This window comes from Nuphar pumila, chromosome 11 (assembly GCF_984573655.1).
Source record: "Nuphar pumila chromosome 11, dmNupPumi1.hap1.1, whole genome shotgun sequence".
Taxonomy (NCBI): domain Eukaryota; kingdom Viridiplantae; phylum Streptophyta; class Magnoliopsida; order Nymphaeales; family Nymphaeaceae; genus Nuphar; species Nuphar pumila.
This window is the reverse complement of record NC_143259.1, coordinates 826,355-851,940: the sequence shown is the minus strand read 5'-3', so window position 1 is coordinate 851,940 and position 25,586 is coordinate 826,355. Positions and strand designations below refer to the sequence as shown.

At 39.2% G+C, this 25,586-nt stretch overlaps 1 protein-coding gene across 1 annotated transcript; it reads left to right on the top strand.

Annotated features, from left to right (window-relative positions):
- Nucleotides 1–218: 218 nt before the first annotated feature.
- Nucleotides 219–15,933, top strand: LOC149821550 (mitochondrial import inner membrane translocase subunit PAM16 like 2-like). Its single transcript, XM_089981151.1, has 4 exons — nucleotides 219–350; nucleotides 13,970–14,057; nucleotides 14,791–14,924; nucleotides 15,664–15,933. The coding sequence occupies exons 1-4, from the start codon at nucleotides 348–350 to the stop codon at nucleotides 15,784–15,786; spliced, it is 348 nt and encodes a 115-aa protein (XP_089837277.1). The 5' UTR covers nucleotides 219–347; the 3' UTR covers nucleotides 15,787–15,933.
- The last annotated feature ends 9,653 nt before the right edge of the window (nucleotides 15,934–25,586 follow it).

The window sequence follows — 25,586 nt, the reverse complement described above, 5'->3', positions numbered from 1 at the left end:
GAATGTGTAAATCCAAATCCAGTCCGAATGCTCTTTCGGATCTTACTTTAATGATCCGTATCCGGAAATAGTGTTGGATTTGGACCGTGTGTTCGATCAAACCCGATCCGTTTGCAAACGAAACATACGGCACGAACACGAACACGAACACGAACACGAACATTTTTCCGCCCTTCCCTCCTATAAAATGGGCCTCGTCTTATTGTCTCTTCGTTGTTTCTTGCTGCTCGCGAAACCCGAAAGCCCCAGTCTTATTTGGGAACCCTCCCTCAGAATCTCCACCACCGGTGGCCTCAGAGAAAGGCTTAGCAATCTGGTTGCCGGAAAATCCTCGTTCTTCCCGTACGATGGTAAGAAACGAAAAATTCGTTCCGTACTCCGTTTTCAAGGAAATTACGCCTCTATTTTGTTTTTCCTCGTTTCTTTTGCATCTCTGATCTCAACGAGTTGATGTAGGTTTCCTTTTACCATCAGAATCGTACTAATTCCTCTTCCGTTTTACATTATTCGTTTATTGATTAGCGTTGCTTGGATATTCCCTCGTGAACTTTAATTTTTTTTGTTTGTTATGTTTTAGATTCCATGCCCCCCAAGTCTCCCCCCTATAGGGTCGGGTGCTTTTCGCTTTGATTGTGTGTTTGGATGAGCCCGACTATCGAGGTTAATTGGATAAGTTGGGATGTCTCCTTGTGGAGCATAATGCAAGATCGCAACTTTTGGTAGTTTTATGGATCAATTGGACGCCAAACACTCCCTGAGAGTCCTTATGGACAGAAAAATGTTTTTTTTTTCAGTATTCTCGTGTTTTTAGCACGCTTGACCGTTTACCTCTTACGGTAGGCTTAGTATTTTCATTTATTTATGTTAAGCTCTGTTTGGAAGGGCGTACTTGGAAGGAATCAAGGTAAATGTGTTTCCTTTTTGTTGTGGGAGCACCTAGGAATTTATCCTAGAGGATCCCTGTGAGAGATTCTATCCGATTCTCTGTCTCGTTTTGGGGACAATTTTCTCATAGCATGGGAAATTGGAATGAGAAATATGTTTTTTCTTCACAAGACGGATGGACGAACTGCTTAATAACTGGTTACAATTGAATATCATGTATAGCTAAGGCGCTTAATTTCTTAGGACAAGAAGACTAATTGTTATGTGGTGCTATTAAAAGTGTGGATATGCGTAATGCCCTCATCCCAAAACTCAGACATAGTACTTCTAGAAACAGCCCTAGCACGTTCTCATTTCATATCGAACATCACCCTTCTGCAGGATTCCTTCACAGACAGCCAATCCATTAAATTCTTTAGTTGGAGGGAAGGAAAAAAGGCATATGTTCAGTTCACCACAGGAATTAGAAAAAACGTATAGCACAGGATGGGACAAAAGTTGTCTCAGCAAACTCTCAAGATCAGCATATGTACTTTAGGAAAAGAAATCCGGATGCTTGATAGTATCACTCTTATTCTTAACGTCAGCTCATATTCTTAAGAACAAGAAACAACAGCATATGGCCTGGTTCAGAGTCTTCAGACCCATATGTGATGTCACATCTAGTAAATGGAAACAGGTGGGGATTAGATCCGAATCTACTCCATATTTGCTATATTTGGACACACTAGAATCTGATCAATATGAAATTACAACAATATGTCTTGACCAGAGTTACCGGAAGCTTCTTAGGTAGGTGGGAAGCACACTTCCCGGAAACTCGCTTCGGAAGCGCGATACTCCTCGCTTCCGAAACTTCATGGGAATCTCGATTCCCCCACGCTTCTTCTATGCTTCCCACACGCATGGTCTATGCTTCCTATATGCTTTTCTCACATTTTTTTTTTCATGTTTTTCATGTATTTCCTCTCACTTCCCATGTACTTTCTCTAAATTGGTAACCTTCATTGTTAGATTTTAACAAAAATTTAACTCTTTTAGTGAAAAATCATGAAATATAAGAATGATCAATTTTATTTTAGTTTTTATTTGTTTCTTGTTCGATTCCTATTCAGTTACCATATTGCTTTATTTTTTATTCATATTTCTCTTTCAAATTGATACTTTGCTTCCCGCTTCCTATAAATTTTAAAATGCCTCGCTTCCCGTATCGTTTCCCGCTTCCACTTCCTAGTTTGGCAACCTTGGTCTTGACATTGGTGTGTCCTAATGAATCAAAAATTGGGAAAGAAATTGACAGAAATTTCAAACTTCCAAAGTAGTCCAAATCATAGGAATCGGTAATCTAGAGTGCATGGACTCTCTGTCAATTTTCTTGTTATGCTCATTGGATTCACATCCAAACTTCTTTCCACCTTTTCCACCCTTTTAGGCACTTATACAAACATACTCTGCAGATCTACAATTTCCTAATTACACTAAAAGTGCTAACACTAGCAAACAGTTTTAGAGCAACCCAAGCCCAAAATAGAGTTCCAAATCTATGGACAAATATCCAGTTAAAGAGAACTAAATGAAATGCTCCTAATTACTAATAAATGCAAAACATTGGGCTACAAGAAAACAACTGATCAATCAATGGCATGAACAAACTAGCATCTATGTCATAGGGATTCGTCTAACCAGGTGTGTGTGCGGGTGCAGCACTTGGTGCGGTCAACCCGACCCTAGGTGCGTAATTGCACCCAAGGTCATTTATGTAAAAAAGAAAAGAAAAACAAGTCGAGGGAGGCTCACCTGAAGAAGAAAAGAAGAAGAAAAAGAAAAAGACGAGGACAAAAAGAGGCGAGAGGGAGCTTACCTGAAAGGGGGCCGGAGGGCGCATCGCTGACACAGGAAGGACCGACGTCGGGTGGCTGGAAATCCAAGGCTCGCCGGACGTGGAGCTCGCTGGATGTGGGGCTTGCCCGCGTCAGGTGGCCGGAAAACGAACGGGAGAGAGGGAGCCTGCGGCGGGGGGAGAAGGCGAGTGAGGAGAGAGAGTGAGCAACATGGGGGAGGGTTTCTCGGATGAGAAACCCTACCCTGCGTCTATGTCACATGGGTGCGGGTGCGGGGATGCGGCACTTCCAAAAAACCCGAGTGCAGTATATATATATATATATATATATATATATATATATATATATATCATATTTTTTTTAGTGTTTCTTAGATTTCTGCATATCTTAATTTCAGATCAGTAGAAAGCATGTTAGTTCTTATTGAAATCTTTATTGTAAATTGTTGATTTTTTTATATGTGATACACGAATGTGTCAGTGAAATACTGTAAAAAAATCAGAAGTTTTGGGATTCGGGAACCCAAGTCAAATCGGGATTTCTATTGATTAAAATCGTTGTTTAATTTCAAGCATAACTTGCAGATGTGTTATTTATTTCATCCGATATCCGATTTGAGATTCGTAAAGTGCAGTAGATCGGAAAAATCATCTCCGATGAGGGAGATACCCTTTCGGCAATCTGGACTTAAATATAACGAATCTAAAATTGATTAAAACAGGTACTTCCGGTTGAAAATATAGAAACAAATAGCGGACTTCATAAAAAATCTTTGAAATTTCAGCAGTGAACAATATACAGAAAAATAAATAACTTCCTTTTTTACAGATTATGAATCGGATCCACGGTTTGAGATCTATGATCAGTACAAGTTGGATTAGAGTTTTAATAAATCATAACGAGTTTTAAAACATTGATCTGACTTTCTGACAGAGAAAAAATACCAAATAGAGGCAAAAAATTATGAAAGTTTTACATATATATATATATATATATAAAGTTCAAAAGTTAGACATAAATGACCCTGGGCGCGTTGACTGCACCTAGGGTCAGGTTGACCGCATCGGGTGCAACACCTAGTTGGAGAATCCCTGTGACATATATTAAAAAAAAAAATTCTTGGCAATTTTTTTTTAAGTCCAAAAAATTGGACCAAAATGACCCTGGGTGCGTTGACCACACCCGCACCCATACCCGCATCGCGTCGCGTCGACGTGGGTGCGGCACCCTGCTAGCCGAATCCCTATGACGTAGCCCTGTATGCTTTAAATAAGCACACATGGTATGTTTTAGCGGGTTTGAACCCGGATCTGATTTTTTCTTTTTTGCCGCACCCCCGCACCCATGTTTTTTTAAAGTGCCGCATCCCCACATCCGCACCCGCACTCGCACCCGCACTCGCACCCATGTGACATAGACTAGCATGAAAATGCAACAACATAAACAACAAACAATATACATTACGTGTGTGTTAGCTAAAACCACCCTCCTAAGGGCCGGTTTAAATCAAAGAATGAAGGTAATTACCTTTAAACCAAAAACATTACTATTTTGCTAGTTGTGCATTTAGTTAAGTCAGGCTATCAAAGTTGAAGAGCGAGAAGATTCACACTTTTTATTCCCCAAAATCAAGATAAGAAATAGATCATGTGTGTGATGTCCCTAAAAAGGAGGCAGCTACACCTAATTTAAAGAAAAAATGACATTGCAATCCAAAGGGTTTCTTTTTATGTTATTTTATAAAGCAAAAAAAAAATTACACCAAACTACCCCTACATCGACTTTGTTAAGGAAAAGTGAGAGTGTGCATGCAAAAATCAATAGGACATCACATTGTTAACTAAGCCCTTTTTTTCAGTGTTAAGGAAGAAACAAATCCTTTATAGATATATTAAAATAATTCAAGCTATGTGTATAATAGGGGAAGTTACGACTGTCAAAACTACATGTGGCGAGACAAGATTGTTTTCAATTGGGGGTTGGGTTACATCAAGGATTTGCTTTAAACCCATTAGGGGTACTGGGAAACAGGTTGTCCTGACTCGCTAATGGACTGGGCTAAAAGCCCGGTTCGGGCCGGCCTGTTGGGAAAACCCCGACCCATGTCCCGCCTGTTAGTCCCATGGGTTGAATTTGGGCCTAATTTATTGGCCCAAGCCCGGCCCATGATGGGCTAGCCCGTGGGCCCACCCCTAAGGCCCATACATTTTTGCTTTAGTTATGGATGAAATAACGGTATGCATTTAAATCAAAGTTCTGTGGTGTATGATCTTTGCAGATGATATAGTACTGGAGCCAGTCAAGATAGAGATAATATACAGAAGCAACTAGAACTTTGGAAGAGAATGTTGGAGAAAAATGGATTGCGAATTAGTAGAACAAAAACTGAATATATGGAGTGCAAGTTTAGTACAGAAGCTAGTTATAACAATGTTATTCAAATACAAAAGCTGTGTATTCAACAATGCCATACGTTTTGGTATTTAAGGTCTATATTACAACAAAATGGGGGATTTGAAGAAAATATCACCAATAGGATCAATGTCGGCAGGGTTAAGTGGAGACAGGCTAATGGTGTGCTATGTGATAAAAGAGTACCTCTACGATTGAAAGGATATTTCTATAAGACTGCTATAAGACCAACACTATTATATGGAGTTGGATGTTAGGTGACTAAAAAACGATAAGAAGACAGAGTGCATGTTGCAGAGATACATATGTTAAGATAGATGTCCAGGGTTACAAGAAAGGATTAAATTTGAAATGAATCTATTAGAATGTGCCTAAGAGTTTGATCAATAAAGGATAAAATAAGTGAATGTTGTTTAAGATGGTTTGGACATATTGCACGAAGACATCTCACGGTGCCTGTGAGAAATATTGATGTGGTACAAGTAGAAGGAATTAGGAAAAGAGGAAGACCAATGACGACTTGGAAGGAGGCAATTAGAGGTGACATAAAAGATTGTAAAGTGACTGCAGTTTTAGCTCTAGATAAACATGAATGGAGAAACAGGACTCGTAAAGCCAACCCCATGTAGTTGGGATAAGGCTTGATGATGATGATGATGACTGTTAACCAAACAATTGCCACACATATAGGCTTTGCTCATTAAGTTGTAATATATCCCAACATCAAAATAACATACAAACCTTTAGTGCTCTGCAAATTTAATGGTGTGTCTAAAGTCCCCACTTGTTCCATCTCTTTGGATAAGTGGGTGCATCCAAACACCCATTAGTAATGAGTCATAGGATGCAAACAATTGTTCAACCAAACATCCAACCTATAGACACCAAAGTCTATTTGGTCACAGTGCAGTTGTAATTCAATCACTAGTGAATTTCAACTTACAAGTTACAAACAATCAAGAACTCTCTTCTGTATCTAATTTGTAAAGACAATAATCTCAACAAACTCAAGAAATTAGACCTTTTCCTTAAGCAAGACATTGTATGTAAGAATCTACAGTGTTGTATACATAGATACTAGTATAGTAGGTGAATACAAGCTGCAATTTGCAAAGTAAAAGTGAAAAATGAGTTTTAAGTAAAAGCATGAATCGTGATGGAAGCATGTAGGAAATGACACAAGAAGCACACAATAAGTGACACAAAAGTGGAAGTGAATAGGAGGTGATAAGGAACCAAATATGAAACCCTGTTATGACTACACTGTTAAAATGTATCTCAAAAACATTATTGTAAGTATAAATATATATACTTATAAACATAGAGATACATATACATATGTTATATGTATACGTATCTCTATATATAAGTATATATATTTATACATTTTTTCCTTTTTTACCCGAAAAGGGTATTTTAGTCCTTTTACATTTTGCGCATATTCCATTTGGAATATGTTGTATATTTTCCTTTATTTTTTAATTTCTTTTAGTTTTTATTTTTCTCCTTTTTGTAATTTCAAAAAGGTACCTTGGGGGTCTCCCCAATGTAGTCGTTGGGGAGCCCCCAACGGTCACAATTGTGACCGTTGGGAGCTCCCCAACGACTCCTTTGGGGAGCCCCCTTGCACCTCTCATTTCTTGTATAAATAGGGGTGTTCCCCCTTGTAATTCCCTAAGCTTGAGAGTCTCAAGCATTTGCTTTTATATATTGAAATACATGCATTATTGCATGTTTATTATTTATACACTTTTTGTGTATTTTGTTCAAGTGTTGTGAGAGTGCTTTCGTGCACTTCTTTTATAAGGTTTTTATACTTGTTTATGTATTGTCTCTTCGTAGACAATTTCACATGGTATCAAAGCTCGGTTGGTGATTGGAGATCGTGAGATCCGCCTTTGTTCGAGTGCCTCGAAAACCGTGCTTTCGGATTTTTTGAGATTGAAGTGGTGGATCTTGCTTCTCAAATATTTTAGAAGGATCTTGTGCTAAGAAGAAGTTGAAACATCGTATTGGTACGTCTTTTTTCTTCTTCTCTCTACGTCTTAATGGGTGAGAAAGAGTCTCACTTTGCCCTTGGCTTCAAGTTGAATGGGTCCAACTATCATATTTGGGCCGGGAATATGGAGGCCCACATAAAAGGAAAAGGATTGTGGGGTTATGTGCAAGGAACAATTCCGGAACCGGAACCCAAGATAACCATAATGGACGGAAGTGAAATCAAGATTCTTGAGGGAGAGGAAAGGATCAAAGCTCTTGAAGAATACTCAAAGAAACACGACGAATGGGAAATGAAGAACTTCAAGATTCTTTCTTGGTTCTTCGCATCCGTCGAAACGAAGATTAATGCCAACATTATCAAATTCAAAAAGGCATCGGAAGCTTGGCATTATCTCGAGAAGATGTATACATCAAGAGACCTATCTCATAAGTATTACCTTCAAAAGAAGCCCCTCTCCCTTACTCAAGGTGAAATGTCTATTAGGGAATATTTTGCCGATCTTTCCTCTATTTGGGATGAGCTCTCTATGCTTGAACCAAAATGGAGTGGAGAGGCAATTGAACTCCGCCACAAGCAACTTGAAGATGATCGTTTCTTCAATTTTTTGAATGGGTTGAGACCGGAATTTGAGCAAATAAGGTCATCACTTCTATCCTCATTTACTCCTCCCTCTCTTGAAGATGTTCTCACCAAATTAAGTGGTGAGGAGACTCGTATGAATTTATGTAAACAAGGACCAAGTGTTCTTATGGTTCCTTGTAATTATGAAGAAAATAATGAGGTTAATGCCGTATCAAGACCCGGAAATAATGTAAAGACCTATCGTCCTCCTCACTTTAAATTCCAAAATCAAGGAGGAGATGGTGGACAAAGAGGGAAGCGGGACTATAGCAAGACTATATGTCACTTTTGTAAAGAACCGGGGCATATCAAGCCAGTATGTCCTAAATGGAAGAAGCTTCTTGCTATGGCCACCACCGGCGCACCACAAAAGGAAGAGGCATCATCAAGTGGGTCACTCTCGTTGAACCAAATAATGGAAGCCCTTCAACCTCTTCTCAAGGGAGCTACATCCGGTGCCGCCGTGTCTACTTCTTCCATTCCAGGTAAAGTCCCTTGGCTTTTGGACTCAGGTGCATCCTTTCATATGTCCCCAAACATGTTTTCACTTTCCGATTATTCAAAAAATGCTTCTCCATCCTTTGTTTCCACTGCGGATGGAACTTCTCTTGAAATTAAAGGAATAGGTAATTTTGAAACTCAAGATTTTTTTATTCCAAAAATTAGATTTATACCTAAACTTAATTTAAATCTTCTTTTTGTTTCTCAACTCTCGGATCATGGTTGTGATATTAAATTTTCATGTGATAAATGTTTAATACAGGATCGCCTGTCCGGGAAATTGATTGGGGAAGGCTTTAGAAAAGGCGATTTATACTACATGGAATCTCTTCGAGTTCCAAAATCTTTTTGTAATGTTGCCCGAAACAAAGATATAAACATGTGGCACAAAAGACTTGGTCATCCTAATATCACCAAGTTGTCTTACTTACATTTTGCAAAAGACCTATGTAAAAGTTCCTTTTCTTGTAATGACTGTATTCTCGGAAAAATGAAAAGTTTACCTTTTGAGCAAAGAACTATGTTCTCATCAAAACCCTTTGAAATTGTTCATTCCGATGTTTGGGGACCGGCACCTGTTGTCTCAAAAGGAGGTTTTTCTTATTATGTTATTTTTGTGGATGATTTCTCTAGATATTCATGGATCTTTTTTCTTAAATTCAAACATGAAGTCTTTTCATGCTTTAGAACTTTCCATTCGATGATCAAGAATCAATTTAATAGTAACATAAAGATTTTTAGAAGTGATTCTGGAGGAGAATATCTCTCCAACCAATTTAAAATATATCTTGAAGATCAAGGAATCATTCACCAAAGATCTTGTCCTAAAACCCCCCAACAGAATGGGTTGGTCGAAAGAAAACATAGACATATTATTGAGACTACTAGAACCCTTCTTATTTCCCAAAACATACCAAAATTTTTTTGGGCTGAAGCTGCTCTTGCTTCTGTTTATCTAATAAATCGTTTGCCTTCTAGAATATTAGGAAAAATATCCCCTTTTGAGATCTTGTATAAACTCGAACCAGATTATAATAGGTTACGAGTCTTCGGGTGTAAGTGTTTCATACTTACGGATAAGAATGACAAACTCTCTCCCAAGGCTATCCCCTGCGCTTTTCTTGGATATTCCGAAACTCAAAAGGGATTCCGATGCTATGATCTTCGAGAAGATAAATTATATGTTTCTAGAAATGTAACTTTTTTGGAAAATGAAAGTGGATTTGAAAAAAATGTTTCTCAACAAGAAAATTTTGACTATTCCTTCCTTTTTGACTTATTATCTAGTAATGATGATACATCCAGTGATGATGATATGTCATCAAACCATGATGAGAACATTGAAAGTAATATCGAAGAGCATAACCAACAAGAAGACAGGATTGCTAGTGATCCTATAACATACTCTCGTAGAAACCAAGACACCTTTAGAAGTGCTATTGACTAATATAGTGAACTCATTCCTGTTCTCGATCACCGAAGGTCTGAGAGGAATAGGAGACCTCCCACTCGTTTTGTCTCCTTTGATTCCTTTTCGCCCCGATATAGGGCTTGTCTTAGTGCCATTCATTCTTATTTTGAACCAAGAAACTTTGAAGAAGCAAAGAAATGTCTAGAATGGCAAGAAGCTATGCAAAATGAACTTAGTGCTCTTAAAAGGGCTGAAACGTGGGATTTTCAATCTCTACCTATAGGAAAGAAAACTATAGGTTGTCGATGGGTTTTTAAAGTTAAAACTAAGAGTGACGGATCCCTTGAAAGGTATAAGGCTCGCTTAGTTGCAAAAGGGTATGGGCAAGAGTATGGGATTGATTATGAAGAAACTTTTGCTCCTGTAGCCCGAATGGTTACAGTTAGGTGTCTTATCACTATTGCATCTATCAAAAATTGGAATATCTTTCAAATGGATGTGAAAAATGCTTTTTTAAATGGTGATCTTAATGAAGAAGTGTATATGGATGCTCCACCTGGCATGGAGATCCCTAAAGATAAAGTCCTTCGTCTTCGAAAGGCCCTTTATGGTTTGAAACAGGCCCCCAAAGCCTGGTATGACAGATTTACCAGTGTAATGCTGGAAAATGGCTTCTCCTCATGTTATACTGACACTGCTTTATTTACTAGAAAATCTAAGGCAGGGATTGTAATATTATTACTATATGTTGATGACATGTTAATTACAGGTAATGATGTTCAAGGAGTCAAGGGTATTAAGTCCGTCTTGACTTCAAAATTTGAGATGTCAGACTTGGGTTTTCTGACATATTTTCTTGGAATTGAGGTTGCTTATTCGCAACGTGGTTATTTTTTGTCTCAATCTAAACTTGCTTGTGAGATTATTGACAGATCAGGAATTTCTGATGACAAAGTATGCGAAACTCCTGAAGTTGTAGGAGAAAAAATGAAGATTGACGACGGGGTTCCTCTAATTGACCCTACTCCCTACAGGCAGTTGGTAGGATCTTTAATGTATCTCAGCATTACTCGACCCGATTTGTCACATGCCATTCACATCGCCAGCCAGTTTCAGCATGCCCCTACAACCGTTATATGAGCGCTGTGCTTCGCATCATCAGATATTTGAAGGGAACGGTAAATAAGGGAGTATTCCTATCCTCTTCTTCTGAATTAAAATTGCTTGCTTATACTGACTCAGATTGGGGAGGTGACCCTAGTAACCGTCACTCCACCACTGGTTTTTGTATTTTCTTAGGAGAATCTTTGATCTCATGGCGATGTAAAAAGCAACAGAAGGTCTCTCTATCATCCACTGAAGCCGAATATAGAGCCATGACATCTACCACCATGGAAATAGTATGGATTCGACGTCTTTTGGAAGATATGGGAGTAGTTGTCAAAGAACCAACAAAGCTTTGTTGTGACAATAAAAGTGCAATCTACATTGCCAAGAACCACACATTTCACGAGCGAACAAAGCATATAGAAATGGACTGCCATTATGTCAGGGAAGAATACTTGAAGAAGGTCATTGATCTACCATACGTGACGTCTGAGTATCAACTTGCGGACTTCTTCACAAAAGCTCTTTGTTCGCCTAGATTCCATTTCCTTCTTGACAAACTTGCGGTTATCACACCGTAAGTTTGAGGGGGGGTGTTAAAATGTATCTCAAAAACATTATTGTAAGTATAAATATATATACTTATAAACATAGAGATACGTATACATATGTTATATGTATACGTATCTCTATATATAAGTATATATATTTATACATTTTTTCTTTTTTTACCCAAAAAGGGTATTTTAGTCCTTTTACATTTTGCGCATATTCCATTTAGAATATGTTGTATATTTTCCTTTATTTTTTAATTTCTTTTAGTTTTTATTTTTCTCCTTTTTGTAATTTCAAAAAGGTACCTTGGGGGTCTCCCCAATGTAGTCGTTGGGGAGCCCCCAACGGTCACAATTGTGACCGTTGGGAGCTCCCCAACGACTCCTTTGGGGAGCCCCCTTGCACCTCTCATTTCTTGTATAAATAGGGGTGTTCCCCCTTGTAATTCCCTAAGCTTGAGAGTCTCAAGCATTTGCTTTTATATATTGAAATACATGCATTATTGCATGTTTATTATTTATACACTTTTTGTGTATTTTGTTCAAGTGTTGTGAGAGTGCTTTCGTGCACTTCTTTTATAAGGTTTTTATGCTTGTTTATGTATTGTCTCTTCGTAGACAATTTCACATACACAACCTATAACAACAAAAAGCAATGTGGAAGCAACATATAAGAGAAAAGAATGAGATGTGGGAATGAATAAGAAGCGATGTGGTAGATCATATGAAGCAATCTTTCCTATTATACAATACTTGTAGTTACGAGTATCGAGAAGCATGTTGACAAGCATGATTTTTGCAGTTTAGAACTGCACTTTTGAGCTCCTTAGGCACTTTCTGTTCTATGGCTATGTACAATTTTACGCCGGTCAAAGGTGTCCATCCTGTAAACGCAAATAGATTTTGAGAAAACCAATAGTCTCCCTTGCTCCCTCCCTCCGTGCACTTCCATTATGAACTCTCTCTTTTTTGGTGTTGCATTTCCATATTCTCTCTTCCGATCTTGCACCCGCATTTCAACTCTCGATCATTGCATAGTTGGAAGATGCTCTTGGATGGTAGTCAACAAGCACTGGGTGGTCCAAGTCCAAATCCAAATTATGGTTCTGTTATAATCTGGCTTGCGAACAAGAGCCCCTGTTCGGTTGTAGGGAGGGCGATGGAGCGATTCCGGCGTGCTCCCCCCCAGCAGCCAAGGTGTCTCGCTGTCCCTCGTCATTGGAATCATGGAACCACCCTCTAGTGGTTTTGCATCAATCAGGAAAAATAAATGATTTTACGTGATTTTTCCCGGGAGCTTCTTCTGGCGTTCTTCACTATCTCCGGCGAGCTTCAAATGGATGCTTTCACTTCTCCCTCCTCCCCCTCTTCCGTGCTCTTCTTCTTCATATAAGCAAGAGATGAGAAGAGGAACATTAGGGTTTCATCTCCCCAATGTTCAACTCTGACAGCTTTTTGGAAGAACCTATGAACCACGGGTGTGATTTCGAATCAATTGATTCGAAATCACAGCCCCACCCATGAGATTTGAAATCTCATGGGCTGAAGTGATTTCAAATCACATTTGATTTGAAATCACGAGCCCCAAATCTCATGTTTGGTTGGGCATGATATTTAGGGCCATATGAGAATCTCTTTCTCATTCAAATGAGAGTGATTCTCATGGGGCACAACCAAACATGCCCTAGATGTCTCAAATATCCAAGCCAAACACGTTTTTAGCTCTCCTATATTTGTTGCTCCCTTTACACTCTTATGCAGTTATACCCTACCATGGATTTAACCTAGTAGGAGGTACAGCTCATAGATTGTAGAAATTTCACTAACCAATCCCGGCCTTTGTTTGACTACTATTGATTGAGAGAAACATTATCGGGGCTGTAAACAAGTCATGCTGCTTGTAAACAGCTACAGCTTTGCTTATTTATCAGCCCATTCAAGCTCAGGAAATATGCTGGCTAACTAATCTCCAAGCCTAATTTGATCTTAGCTTGCTGCACAAAAAAAATGTTTTTTTTGGATATTGGAGTGCTGATTTATTGTGACGTGCCTAGACACCGTCCCTCACAATGTTGACCTGTATGATCTTTTTCACTTTTCCTGTAAGCTTGCAATACTGAATGTCCTTGTCAGCACATGTTTTCACCACCTGGAAGTTAGTAATTTTGCTGTTGAATCCAGGTGTAGGTACTGCTATTCTTCTGTTTTTTTCTCATCTCTCTGCATTTTGCCTTTTTATAGTCGTATTATCATTGCCTCACCTTCCCAGAATAAGACGAACTTTTCACAGGGATTAATGAATTGTGGTCAGGCATTCAAGGCTAAAGGTTGTGGGCAATCAAAAGAGAATTTAATTTAGCCAGCAATTGCTGAAGTAGTTTTCTTTGACTATCATGAATGCTTCTATCCTTTGAAGGCCTTCCACTGGAGTGTTGTGTTTCATTTTGAATTTTCAATTTTCAATTTAGTCAATTTTGTCTGTGGAATTAATATGAAATATTGTTGTAGTGGGTTTGCGTCTTTGTTTTTATCTTGATCCTACTTCAGTTACATTTACATTAGCTTATCTCCTCCTTAATGTTTCTTCTAGCTATACACATCACTAGATGCTTATTTTGATTACCTGCATGGGCAGGCTGCGAAGATTCTTGCAAACTTGATTGTGATGGGTTCTGGAATATTAGCCAGAGCAGTAGTCCAAGCTTACCGCCAAGCCCTTGCAAGTGAGTTTGGCTTGGAATCTTTATTTGCACTTAGTTCAACTTCGACTTTATGTTATGAAATTCTTTGTGAGGAATGCTCTTGATTATTTCCATTGTTATGTTTCATTAAGCGAACAACCCAATTTTTTTTCCATGAAGGGGGAAACCATCCTCAGGATCAGAGACCTAGTTGCGCTGGCTAAGCCTGCCCGTACTTATGGTCACTTACCCAGCAGTGTAAACCCGTGGTGCACCCCTTGGCCCCAAGGAGTCACCCGGCTTCAGCTTATCCCTTGACTTCTATCCGGGGAACCTCATTAAGGCAAGGGCTTTGACACATGGGAATGGGACCGTGACTACCTGTTTAGTGTCCAAGAGGAAGCAGATCAGGTCATGCTGAAAATGAGCGTTTTTGCTCATGCTGACATCGTGGCCATCCGATTTGCATTTTAAAAAGTTCAAAAGTCAACAAAACCACGTGGCATTCATCCAAAATGCAAACAGACGGCCATGATGTCCGCATGAACAAAAACACTCATTTTCAGCATGACCTGATCTGCTTCCTGTCCAAGACCCCTTCCACTGCACCAAACCCCTTGGGGCTAATTATTCCACTGCCCAATTATAGCCTTAATATAAGAAGGGCCCTTTGCAGCAAGTTCATATGGCAAATTTTCTGGTTTGCCACTGAATTTTGTTGAATCTAACCCCTCTCTCTCTATATCTCTCTCTCACAATTTGGATGAAATGGCAGATGCCTCTAAATCTGGTGTCGCCCAGGAATCTGTACAGAATACCATGCAGTGGGCAAGGAAAGCCATGGGAGAGCAAGAAGCACGTCAGATATTGGGTGTCACGGAGGAAACATCATGGGATGAAATTGCGAGGGTCAGTTTCATAAATAACTTGGAATCCACTTATTGTGATTTGGAGTCATAAATGCAACTTGGGTTGTCCTGAGATCCCAGGTGGCAATGATTCTGCTTGAGATGCATTGCATTCCCCTGCCTTGGGTGTTACCAGTCAGGTTGTGCATGGTCTTAGATCGGCACAACCCCAGTGAACTTTTGCTCCTCTTCATGCAATTGTTCTTATTGGGCCTCCCTGCTTGGTCATCAATCAAGTGATGCAAATATGTTAAATGAAACATGCTAAATGGGGTTTTCAGCTTTTCTCACGATTCTGATCTCATAAATGTATTTGTCATGGTCGATTTACTAGATTCAACACCCAGATCGTGTTTTCGATGAAAACAATATTTAGAGCCTCAAGAATTTACAAAGATTTTGGACTGTTAAGTTTTAAAACCTTATAAAGACCCACACGTGTCAAAATCAAACCATCCAAGAACTGATCCCTATAAGATCAAGTACGTAGATCACATTTGTACAGTCAGAATTTAAAAATAAAATGAAACGTTCAAAAAAAAGCTCTCAAACAAAGTTCAAAAAACTCATTTTTCATGTTTCATTTTGCATGTTTGCATAACTCCTTATCACCGTTCTTTTTGGGACCAACTTGTTTTGAGCTGTTTATTTGCATCTATACATCATCAGTTTTTGTGCATTAGTGTGCCATTTTTTATATCTATCTACAAAATTAAACTCGGTCTTCTGATTTCTTGCAGAAATATGAGGTTTTATTCGAAAAGAATGCTGCTAGTGGAAGTTTTTATCTCCAGTCCAAGGTTCACAGGGCTAAAGAGTGCTTAGAGGGACTACACCAAAAGAAAAGCCAGTCATCTGTTTGACTTCCCCCTCTCAATTTTTTTTAATACTTTCTATAACCTCATTGTATGATTACTTGGTGGAATACGTGCCTATTGCTTGTTCCTTTGTATATCAAAGAATGATATAGCTATCTCCCTAATTATTTCCACTTACTTTCCTAATGAAAATTTTGTTCTTCCCTGGGCCCTGTTTGGTTGTAAATCTAGCAATTTAGTTTTCTGGTCTTCTACTTTCCAAACTTTTAAAATTTCAAGTTTTCTAAATTCTGGATAATTGTGATGTTTGGATGTACTTAAAAATCTGGAAAACAAATCCAGAATTAAATTTTTCTTATGTTTGGATGGTTTATTTGAAATTTGAACCTCTCTCTCTCTCATGCTAGCACGTGCTCACACACACACACACACACACACTTTCACTGCACCTTGCCCCATAAGGTGAGAAACAATCGTGAGATTCCTTTTCTCATGGTTTTCCCGTACAAAAAAGAAGGCTAGTTAGAGGTAATGGAGTTCACAACAGCTCACATTCACGATATAAAATCCTTAGTCCATTAAGAACTAACTGGTGCCAAAGAATAATACAACATACACCAGCTGCGAAAATTAAAACAGCTCCTCACATGGCCAACTGGTTTAAGACATTGTACACAAGGTGCAAGCCGTCATAAATTTTCTGAATGCATGGTCGAGCGTATTCTTCAAAAGTGCTGATTTCCTCTATGAGGACCATCAAAATTTCAATCATTTGTTTCAGCCAATATTCAAGAAGATGCAAAACAAAGTGGTTGCCGAATATTCTAGAGCTGAATTTTCATGGTCAGACATACACGGTTCTATTTCTTTACCCAATACCATGTAGCAGACCTCCCTCAAATCAAAGTAAAAAACTAGCAACTGCATATCAATTCGATAAAATTGATAAACAGAGTTATCAGAAATGAAGACAATGCATGACAAGTCAGGTGCTAAAGCATACCCATTAACATGTTTAAGACAAACGATTAATCTTGAACATGTAATCCTGAACATCCACTGATCACATTCTACCAAAGATATCTCTAATCAACTATACTAAGTTGCTTGCACTAAAATGAAGGAATACAACTACTCTCTCTAACCACACGGAAACAACGCAAGCCAATCATCCACAGAATTATTAAAGTCCATGAAACTAGTGCCCTTGTTCTCATTCTATTGAAATCCTAACATGCTTTCTCCAGGTTTCCACATTCTGCATGCATATCAATTAAGTGCATTAGCCATGATGGTATTCTCCTCAAACCCTTTTGCCCTTACATGGCTATCAACCGATTCTGCTAGCAAGTACGTCAGATTTTGCACATGTAGAAAGAATACGCAGCATGACAACCTGACCAGGTTGTACATTTTTAAACTCCATTTCTCTAAAAAGGCATAGTGCTGAATCAGCAAAAATATTTTCCCCATCACCATTGATCAAGGCGGTCCATGGAACTACATTTCTTTGTGGCATTTGATAAAAAAGTTGGGGACACATAATTGGCCACAGTTGCAGTACATATCTATCAAACAATTACAGGCAAAAACATCCATATTAACAATACTTTTAATCACATACCATGTACCATCTTGCCTAATTTCAAAACCCCAAAACACTAACAAGCAGAAAGCATGCTAACAGTTGTAATGACGTCAACTCTAAAATTTTCATCATAACACTAGACAGCCAAAGTGCATCCAGAGGTTGGTGATGAGTTGTGGAGTCTGATTCAGAGTTTTTGCCATTGCAATAAGGGGGGTCCGGGGGCTCCCCCCTGGCTTTCTCTCTTGTATCTATCGAGAAAGAGCAATAAAATTTTTTTCCTTTGGGCGGCCATGGTTTTTTACTCTCTCTCGGATTTGAGGAGAGTTTTTTCCAAGTAAATTTGTGTGTTCTTGCTGTGTTTTGTTTCCTTCGGTTTAGCCACTGAGCTTCTTAGTTGCGGATATCTGTGTCTCCGACCCGAACTTAGCAGTGTTATATTCACTCTTGAGCTGTGAAGCTGTGTAAGCTGGATAAGGAAGGGAGCCAGCCTTACGGCTGGCCAGATAGATTTATAGTTTCGCTTATACCTTATAGCTTCACAGTGACAAGTCATTTTATCATTACTTTGGGTTCCTCATTTCCTCTTTTTATTGGCATTACTATAGTGGGATTTCAAAGAAATAAGCTTCATTTTTTAAGCTTCTCATTACCCGCAAGAGTCCCACTGCCCTTAGCACCTTTCTTAGTACCAGTTGTTTCTTTCTCGTGGTTTTTGTAACAACTGATATCAGAGCGAGGTTCAAATTTCTTTTCTTGTGAGAAACACTCTTTGATAGTAAAACATGAATTTTCATCGTGCTGTGGCTTTGAGTTGAAGTGGTATGTGAGTACGTGAATATCGACCGTACTGCAATCTCACAAAAACAGAGAAAAATTTGTTGAAGCAAGAATGAAAGAGGGAAACATAAAGATCAATTGGTTCGACGACAAGGATTTCGGTTTCTGAAAGATGCAGACTGTGGATCTACTATATCAGAAGAAACTGTATCAGCCCCTATCTGGAAAGAAACTAGTAACGATGAGGGAAGATGAATGAGAGTTGTTGGATCGGCAAACCCTAGGTGTGATTCACCTCACACTGTCTCACAATGTTGCGTTTAACATTGCGAATAAGCGAACGATGACGGGTTTGATGGCAGCCCTATCAAACATGTATGAGAAACCATCCGCCTCTAACAAAGTGTATCTGATGCGGCGGTTGTTCAATCTGAAGATGGTTGAGGGTGCTTCTGTGACCAATCATATCAATGAGCTCAACACCATCACGAGCCAGTTGAGTTCGATGAACATCGATTTTGATGATGAGGTAAAAGCCCTTATTTTACTCTCATCTTTACTCAAGAGTTGGGGTGCAACAGTAACTGCGGTGAGCAGTTCGTCTGACCAGAAGAAGTTAAAACTTTTAGAAATCCAAGATATGATTCTCAGTGAGGATATTCGAAGAAAGGAGTCAGAAGAATTCTCAGGCGATATTTTGAGTTTCGAAGGCAGAGGAAGAAACTTTCAACGGGGCCAGAGTTCAAACCGTGGCAAGTCAAGGTCGAAGGGAGGGAGTAAGTCAAGACCTCATGGTAACCTTGTGTGTTGAAACTGCGATAAGAAGGGTCATCTAAAGCGGGATTGCAAAGCCCCTAAGAAAAAGAGGAACCAGGACAACGATCAGTCCGTGAATGCGATGGTTGAAGAAACTACATGCTTTGAGGACGTTCTGATCTTGAGTGTGGACAGTTCGATTGAGTCTTGGATCCTAGACTCAGGCGCCTCTTTCCATTCCACTCCGTGCAAAGAGCTTATGCATAATTTTATGGTTGAAAAGCTCGGTAAGGTTTATCTAGCTGATGATGAGCAGTTAGATATTATAGGGAGAGGTGACGTGCATATTAGGACTGCTAGTGGGTCCAAATGGATGTTGCATAATGTTCGTTATATACCCTGCCTAAGGAGAAATCTGATTTCAATAGGTCAGTTAGATAATGTCGGGTATAAAACAATATTTAGACATGGTTTCTGGAAAATTATGAAAGAAATCTTGGTTGTTGCACAGAGAAGAAAATTGAGGACCCTGTACATGATTGATAACAACTGAAATATTGATACTTCAGTGAGATTGAAAGCATATGCTAAGTTATGGCATTGTAGACTCGGGCACATGAGCGAAAAAGGGATGAAGGTGTTAGAATCAAAGAGACTACTGCCATATTTGAAGTCAGTACATACTGGTTTCTATGAGGATTGCGTGTTAGGAAAACAGAAATGAGTCAGTTTCTCAAAGATCAGAAGAGAACCGAGGGCAGAGAAATTGGAGTTTGTGCACATTGATGTCTGGGGACCAACCCTTCTTTGTTCCCTTGGAGGCTCACAATACTATGTGACCTTCATTGATAATTCCACTAGAAAGGTATGAGTTTATTTTTTGAAGAATAAATCTGATGCTTTTGTCACTTTTAAGAAGTGAAAAATAGAGGTGAAAAATGAGACCAAGTTGAAAGTGAAGGACCTACGGTCCGACAATGGAGGAGAGTATGACAGTGCAGAGTTCAAAGCATTTTGTGCAGAGAACGAAATTATAATGAGTCAGACTGTTTCGAACCGACCACAACAAAATGAAGTTGCTGAGAGAATGAATAGAACTCTCAATAAGCGTGCGAGGAGAATGAGACTGCACGCAGGTTTGCCCAAGGCATTCTGGGTATATGCTATCAATACTATAACCTATCTGATCAACTAAGGTCCCTCAGTCCCGTTGGATCTGAAACTGCCAGAAGAAGAATGGCCGAGGAAGAAGGTAAATCTATCTCATTTAAGAAATTTTTGTTGCATTTCTTATGTATACATTGATTCTAAGAATAGGGATAAGCTAGATGCTAAGGCCCAAAAATGTTATTTCATTGGATATGGTTCTAATTACTTTGGTTATCATTTTTTAGATGAACAAAACCAAAAAGTAATAAGAAGTAATGATATAACGTTTAATGAGAATGCGTTTTACAAAGATAAGTCCAATGTAGAATAAGAGGGGACAGGAAAACAGGGAGATATGATGAGAGAGATTGACTTGGAGGAAATCTCAATAAATACTCCTGTTGAGAATTCTGAGACAGTCGAGGTAGAGTCTAACACAGAGCCAACCACTCCTGCACCTGAGTTGAGGAGGTCTGTTAGAGTACATAAACCTTTGATTCAATACTTCTTATCTTTACACTATTTACTGTTGACTGACTCTAGGGAGTCATAACAATTTTCTGAGGTAATACATGTGAAAGATTCAGTTAAGTGGGAGTTAGCAATGCAAGATGAAATCAAGTCTTTACAAAAGAATGAGACTTGAGTACTAACCAAATTACCGAAGAGGAAGACAACATTACTGAACAAATGGGTGTACAAAGTGAAAGATGAGCCTGACGGCAGCAAGAGGTACAAGAAAAGATTGGTAGTCAAGGGATTCTTGCAAAAGGAGAGGATTGACTACACTGAGATATTCTCTCCCATGGTGAAGTTGACTACCATCAGTACAATTTTTGGTATTGTGGCTGCAGAAAACATGTACCTAGAACAGTTGGATGTGAAAACTGTTTTTCTCCATAGGGACTTGGAGGAGAAAATCTATATGGTGCATCCGAAAGGGTTCAAGGCTCCGAAGAAAGAAGACTTGGTGTGAAAACTAAAGAAGAGTTTATATGGCCTAAAACAAGCCCCTAGGCAATGATATAAGAAGTTTGACACATTCATGTGTAACTGTAGATTCACCAGATCCGAGTTGGACCATTGTTGTTACTACAAGAACTTTGGTGAGTCTTATATTATTTTGCTTTTGTATGTGGATGACATGCTTGTTGCAGGTTCTAGCATGCAAGAAATAAACATACTTAAGTGACAATTATCAAAAGAGTTTGAGATGAAGGACTTGGCACAACAAACTAGATTCTTTGGATGCGGATCACTCGAGATAAAGAGAAAGGATCTCTAAACCTATCACAAGAAAAATATATTAAAAAGGTGTTGGAAAGGTTTAGAGTTCAAGATGCAAAGCCCCAAAGCACCCTACTGGGAAGTCACTTCAAACTCTCGAAGGAGCAGTCACCAAAGACAGACGATGAGCGAGAGAAAATGGCTACGGTCCCATATGCCTCAGTCGTTGGTAGTCTCGCGTATGCCATGGTGTGCACTAGACCAAACATTGCTCATGTAGTGGGAGTTATGAGCCGTTATATGGCGGATTCTGGACCAGAGCATTGGGAAGTTGTGAAGTGGCTATTGAGATATCTGAAGGGGACATCAGATATGACACTTTGTTTCAGTGGGAGAAGTGCAAACTTGCAATGTTTTGTAGATGCAGACCTTGGTGGAGACGTAGACGGATAGAAGAGCACTTCCGGATATGTGTTTACACTTGGTAACACCGTGATCAGCTGGATGTCAAGACTTTAGAAATGTGTTGCCCTCTCAACCACAAAAGCTGAATATATTGTTATTTTCGAGGCCAAAAAAGAGATGGTGTGGTTGAAGAATTTTCTAAAGGAGATTGACAAGGAACAAGATAGAAGTGTTCTCTTCAGTGACAGTCAGAGTGTTTTGTGCCTTGCAAAGAATCCAGTATTTCATTCAAGGATAAAGTACATTCAATTGAAGTATCATTATATTTGAGAGATGATAAATGATGGGACATTGTCATTAGAGAAGATTCTTGGTGCCAAGAATCCAACAGACATGTTGACAAAGGGTGTGACCACTGAGAAACTGAGGTTGTGCATTGCTTCAATTGGACTCCTTCGTTGAGCATGAGGGAGGGCTGCCGTTCTAGAGATGTAGAGAAGAGTTTGGGAAGACAAGATAGATGGATGAACTTTTTTTTATATCAGTCTCCAAGTGGGAGATTGATGAGTTGTGGAGCCTGATCCAGAGTTTTTGCCCTTGCAGTAAGGGGGGTCCGGGGTCTCCCCCCGACTTTCTCCCTTGTATCTGTCGAGAAAGAGCAATAAAATTTTTTCTCTAGGCGGACGTGGTTTTTTACTCCCTCTCGGATTCGAGGGAAGGTTTTTCCACGTAAATTTGTGTGTTCTTGCTGTGTTTTGTTTTCTTTCAGTTGTTTCTTGCTCGCGGTTTTCGTAACAGTTGCCCCTCTCTCGAAATCCACATCAATAACAATATTCCATGACACCAAACATTGCAAATCCCTGCGAGACATTTCATCAAACTCTCGGATTTCATGGTTGCCCCCTTGGCTACCTTCAACTATCGGTTCCCCATCAGAGACTTATTTACCTGCACTCATTCAATAACTTTACAAGAATTCAATAGGGATGTAAACAAGTCGGATCTAGGCAATACTAAGTCCTACCTAATCAGATTGGGCATAATCAAATTCAGATTTGGATTAAGAGTCAAATAACAATAGTTAAAAACAAAATCTGAATCCAACTAGCTTCAAAGCTGATATTTATATGTATTTGGCTATCCAGTGCAAAACTCAATACTCAATCCAGATCTGATTATTCATTGGATCCAAAATTTGACAACCAAATCCGACTAATCAAATTCAGATTCTTGTCAGATGTTGGATAGTATTTGACTTGTTGACATCCCAAGAATTCAGGCACCATTAAGGGCATGTTTGCTTGAATCTCATGTGACTTGAAATACATGTGATTACGAATTGCACGGTGACAATGAAATTATGAATCACATGAGAAACTAAGAAAGTGGTCCTTTAACGTAATTCTGAATTTTTTCATGATTGTGAGAAAACGATTGTTATCACGGCCAAAAAAACTGGCCTAAGTGAGCGAATGATGAATTCCTTCAAAAAGAATTTCACATATGCAGGGACTACTGTTGCCAAGCCAGGTCATGTTGGACATTCAATAAAAATCGCAATCCAAACCCGATTGGGGTTGGGTTGAGGTAACATTTCAATCCCATACCTGAGAATTTGGTTTTGGGTCAGGTCAGGTCAAGTCTCTAATACAAGCCCAAACCATTGATTGCCCAACCAGGATGAATATAGGCTTAGTCAGCCTTTAACCCAAAACTGCATTCATATTCTTGAAAACATGTCTAGATTTGTATCCAAATCTTACTCAAACATCACACAAAAGTCATGGATTTGTATAGAATCTAAACTTCAGTTGTTCAGAATCTACCAAAAATTGGTGAAACCTCTTCCTCTTCATTCCCAAATAATGTTTCCCGATCAAATAATATTGGTTACGTCTAGTTAGACATAAATAGATCTCCATCTTTACACATTCTTACTTTATATTACGATGGCATTATATGATTTACCTTATCTATTTCTTCAATTGATTATTTGTGGAAATTTTTAAATATATGTCAAACTTCAAATGTATATCAAACTTTTGAAGGTTTTCAATTCGAATTATTAGAAGGGCGTATAATGCCCGACAACATCCCGATTCAGGTGAGGAACATATTGTATAGATTCTACCGATTCTCTATCAAAAGAGCTTTTTATAATTGGGACTGCATAGTTAAATTCCTAGCTAAACTTGCAAAAGGGGTGTACACAAATCATGGAAAGACCACCCACGGCTCCATACAACAATTGTAACCGTTTATAATTCTTAAAAAAAATTTGGTCGTCCCAGGCCCATCTTTTGGAATAGAACATGTGCAGTGCAGAGCTCTACTGAGTGAAAAATGCATCAAATATAGGAACACGCGATATGTGTTCGCTTGATTGATGACGTGCGGTGGTAGCACGACATGCGATAGACATCAATATCATCGTTAGTGCATCGTCGTATGACGGCACAAACGTAGAGCGTTGGTTGGTTAAGCAGTGCGAGTAAACTAGAGGATGTTGCCTTTGGAGATTTGGTTAAGGATCTCTCGATTTGCAAGAATGGTCTCACACATAGCGATTGGACGCATAGGGGTGCGTGTGGGTTAGGATTAATTCTCTCAGGAATCACATTAAGTGATTCCAACCGAGTATGATGACTTGGGGCTAGGTGAGTGAATGCCTAAGCGCCGACGAATGAGTTTAGGTGGTGCTCTTTGCTATGATGTTCAATCATCAACAAGTCTTTAGACTGAAGGCCACAGAGTCTTGTTCTTTCAGTGGCGAGGTTTTGCTATATCATGTGCATGAAACTGTAATATTCTTCATGACACGCAAGGCTAAGACAAAGTTTGTGCCTCTTTAAGAAGTAATAGCTAGTACGGGATGACTATGCATTAAGCAACATAGACTACATGGAATACATATTTAAAAATACACTTGATCAGCTTTCGCTAGGCAACTGCGCACGGGGTGGTGCACAGGGCCAATGAAAATGATTCAGCACATGAAAATGTGTTGGTACACGGCTTTTAACCGTTAGGTGGGCTAGCTTGGCACGTCGCGGGTTTGCGAAGTATTCTATGCTTGTGACAGAGCGATAAAAAGGCTTGCGGTGATAAGGAAAGACCGTCACGCCACACATGCTTATTGAAAAAAGTTAGTTCGTGACAAATTGGCATCAGAGCAAAAAGATTCACAGAGACCTTGTTATTCATTGCATCCGACACTGAAGATGACAATGATGATTTATTTTGGTTACACAAATTTTTGCAATTGAAGTATGGTTGACCGAGCACAGAAGCAAGATATTGGCAGGATGGTATGAGACATCTTGTCGATGATAAGCAAAAGTGTAAGGTTGTTATTCAGTTGGTTAAGAGAATGTAGATAAGCAAAAGATTCATACAAGTTGTGCGTTAGGCTCACAGGTGAAGCATGACGTTTGCCTTGTGCATACAGAGAATGCACGTTGAATTCGGCTGGATGAATTTACACCTTTGAGTATGGCAGACTCAACTAAACTTCTAGATTCTCTTCCAAGATTGTGGATTAACGAAGTACCCACATTGAGCAAAATGCTTATTGGTTTGGTCCCTTGAGTTGGCAGATCCTCAATAGATTATGTGTACAGAAAAAGTTATTGTTCGTGGCTCGTTGGTTTCTAGAAGAACGTTTTGCTGACTATAAGAGAGAGTTACAACATATTGGCTTTGGGAGGGGAGTTCTAGTGTTGAGCCAAAGGTACCCATGTGAGGATGAGTGCCTAGAAAGACACTTTGAAGGACCACTTTGGGGTGATACGCAAGAAGGCGTCCCCTACTTGAGGAGTAGTTTGGACCATTGGAAAACTAAAAGTTGGTGTTTAAGGGAGTTGATATCTCTGCGGCACACATTGGTGGTCGCCTTTCTCTACGAGGACCATAAAGAGCTTGAAATTTTCCTTTCTGGGAT

Coding starts and splice junctions, on each gene's coding strand:
- LOC149821550 (XM_089981151.1), top strand. Junction 14,058..14,790: donor TTACCGCCAAGCCCTTGCAA/GTGAGTTTGGCT, acceptor ATGAAATGGCAG/ATGCCTCTAAATCTGGTGTC. Junction 14,925..15,663: donor CATGGGATGAAATTGCGAGG/GTCAGTTTCATA, acceptor GATTTCTTGCAG/AAATATGAGGTTTTATTCGA.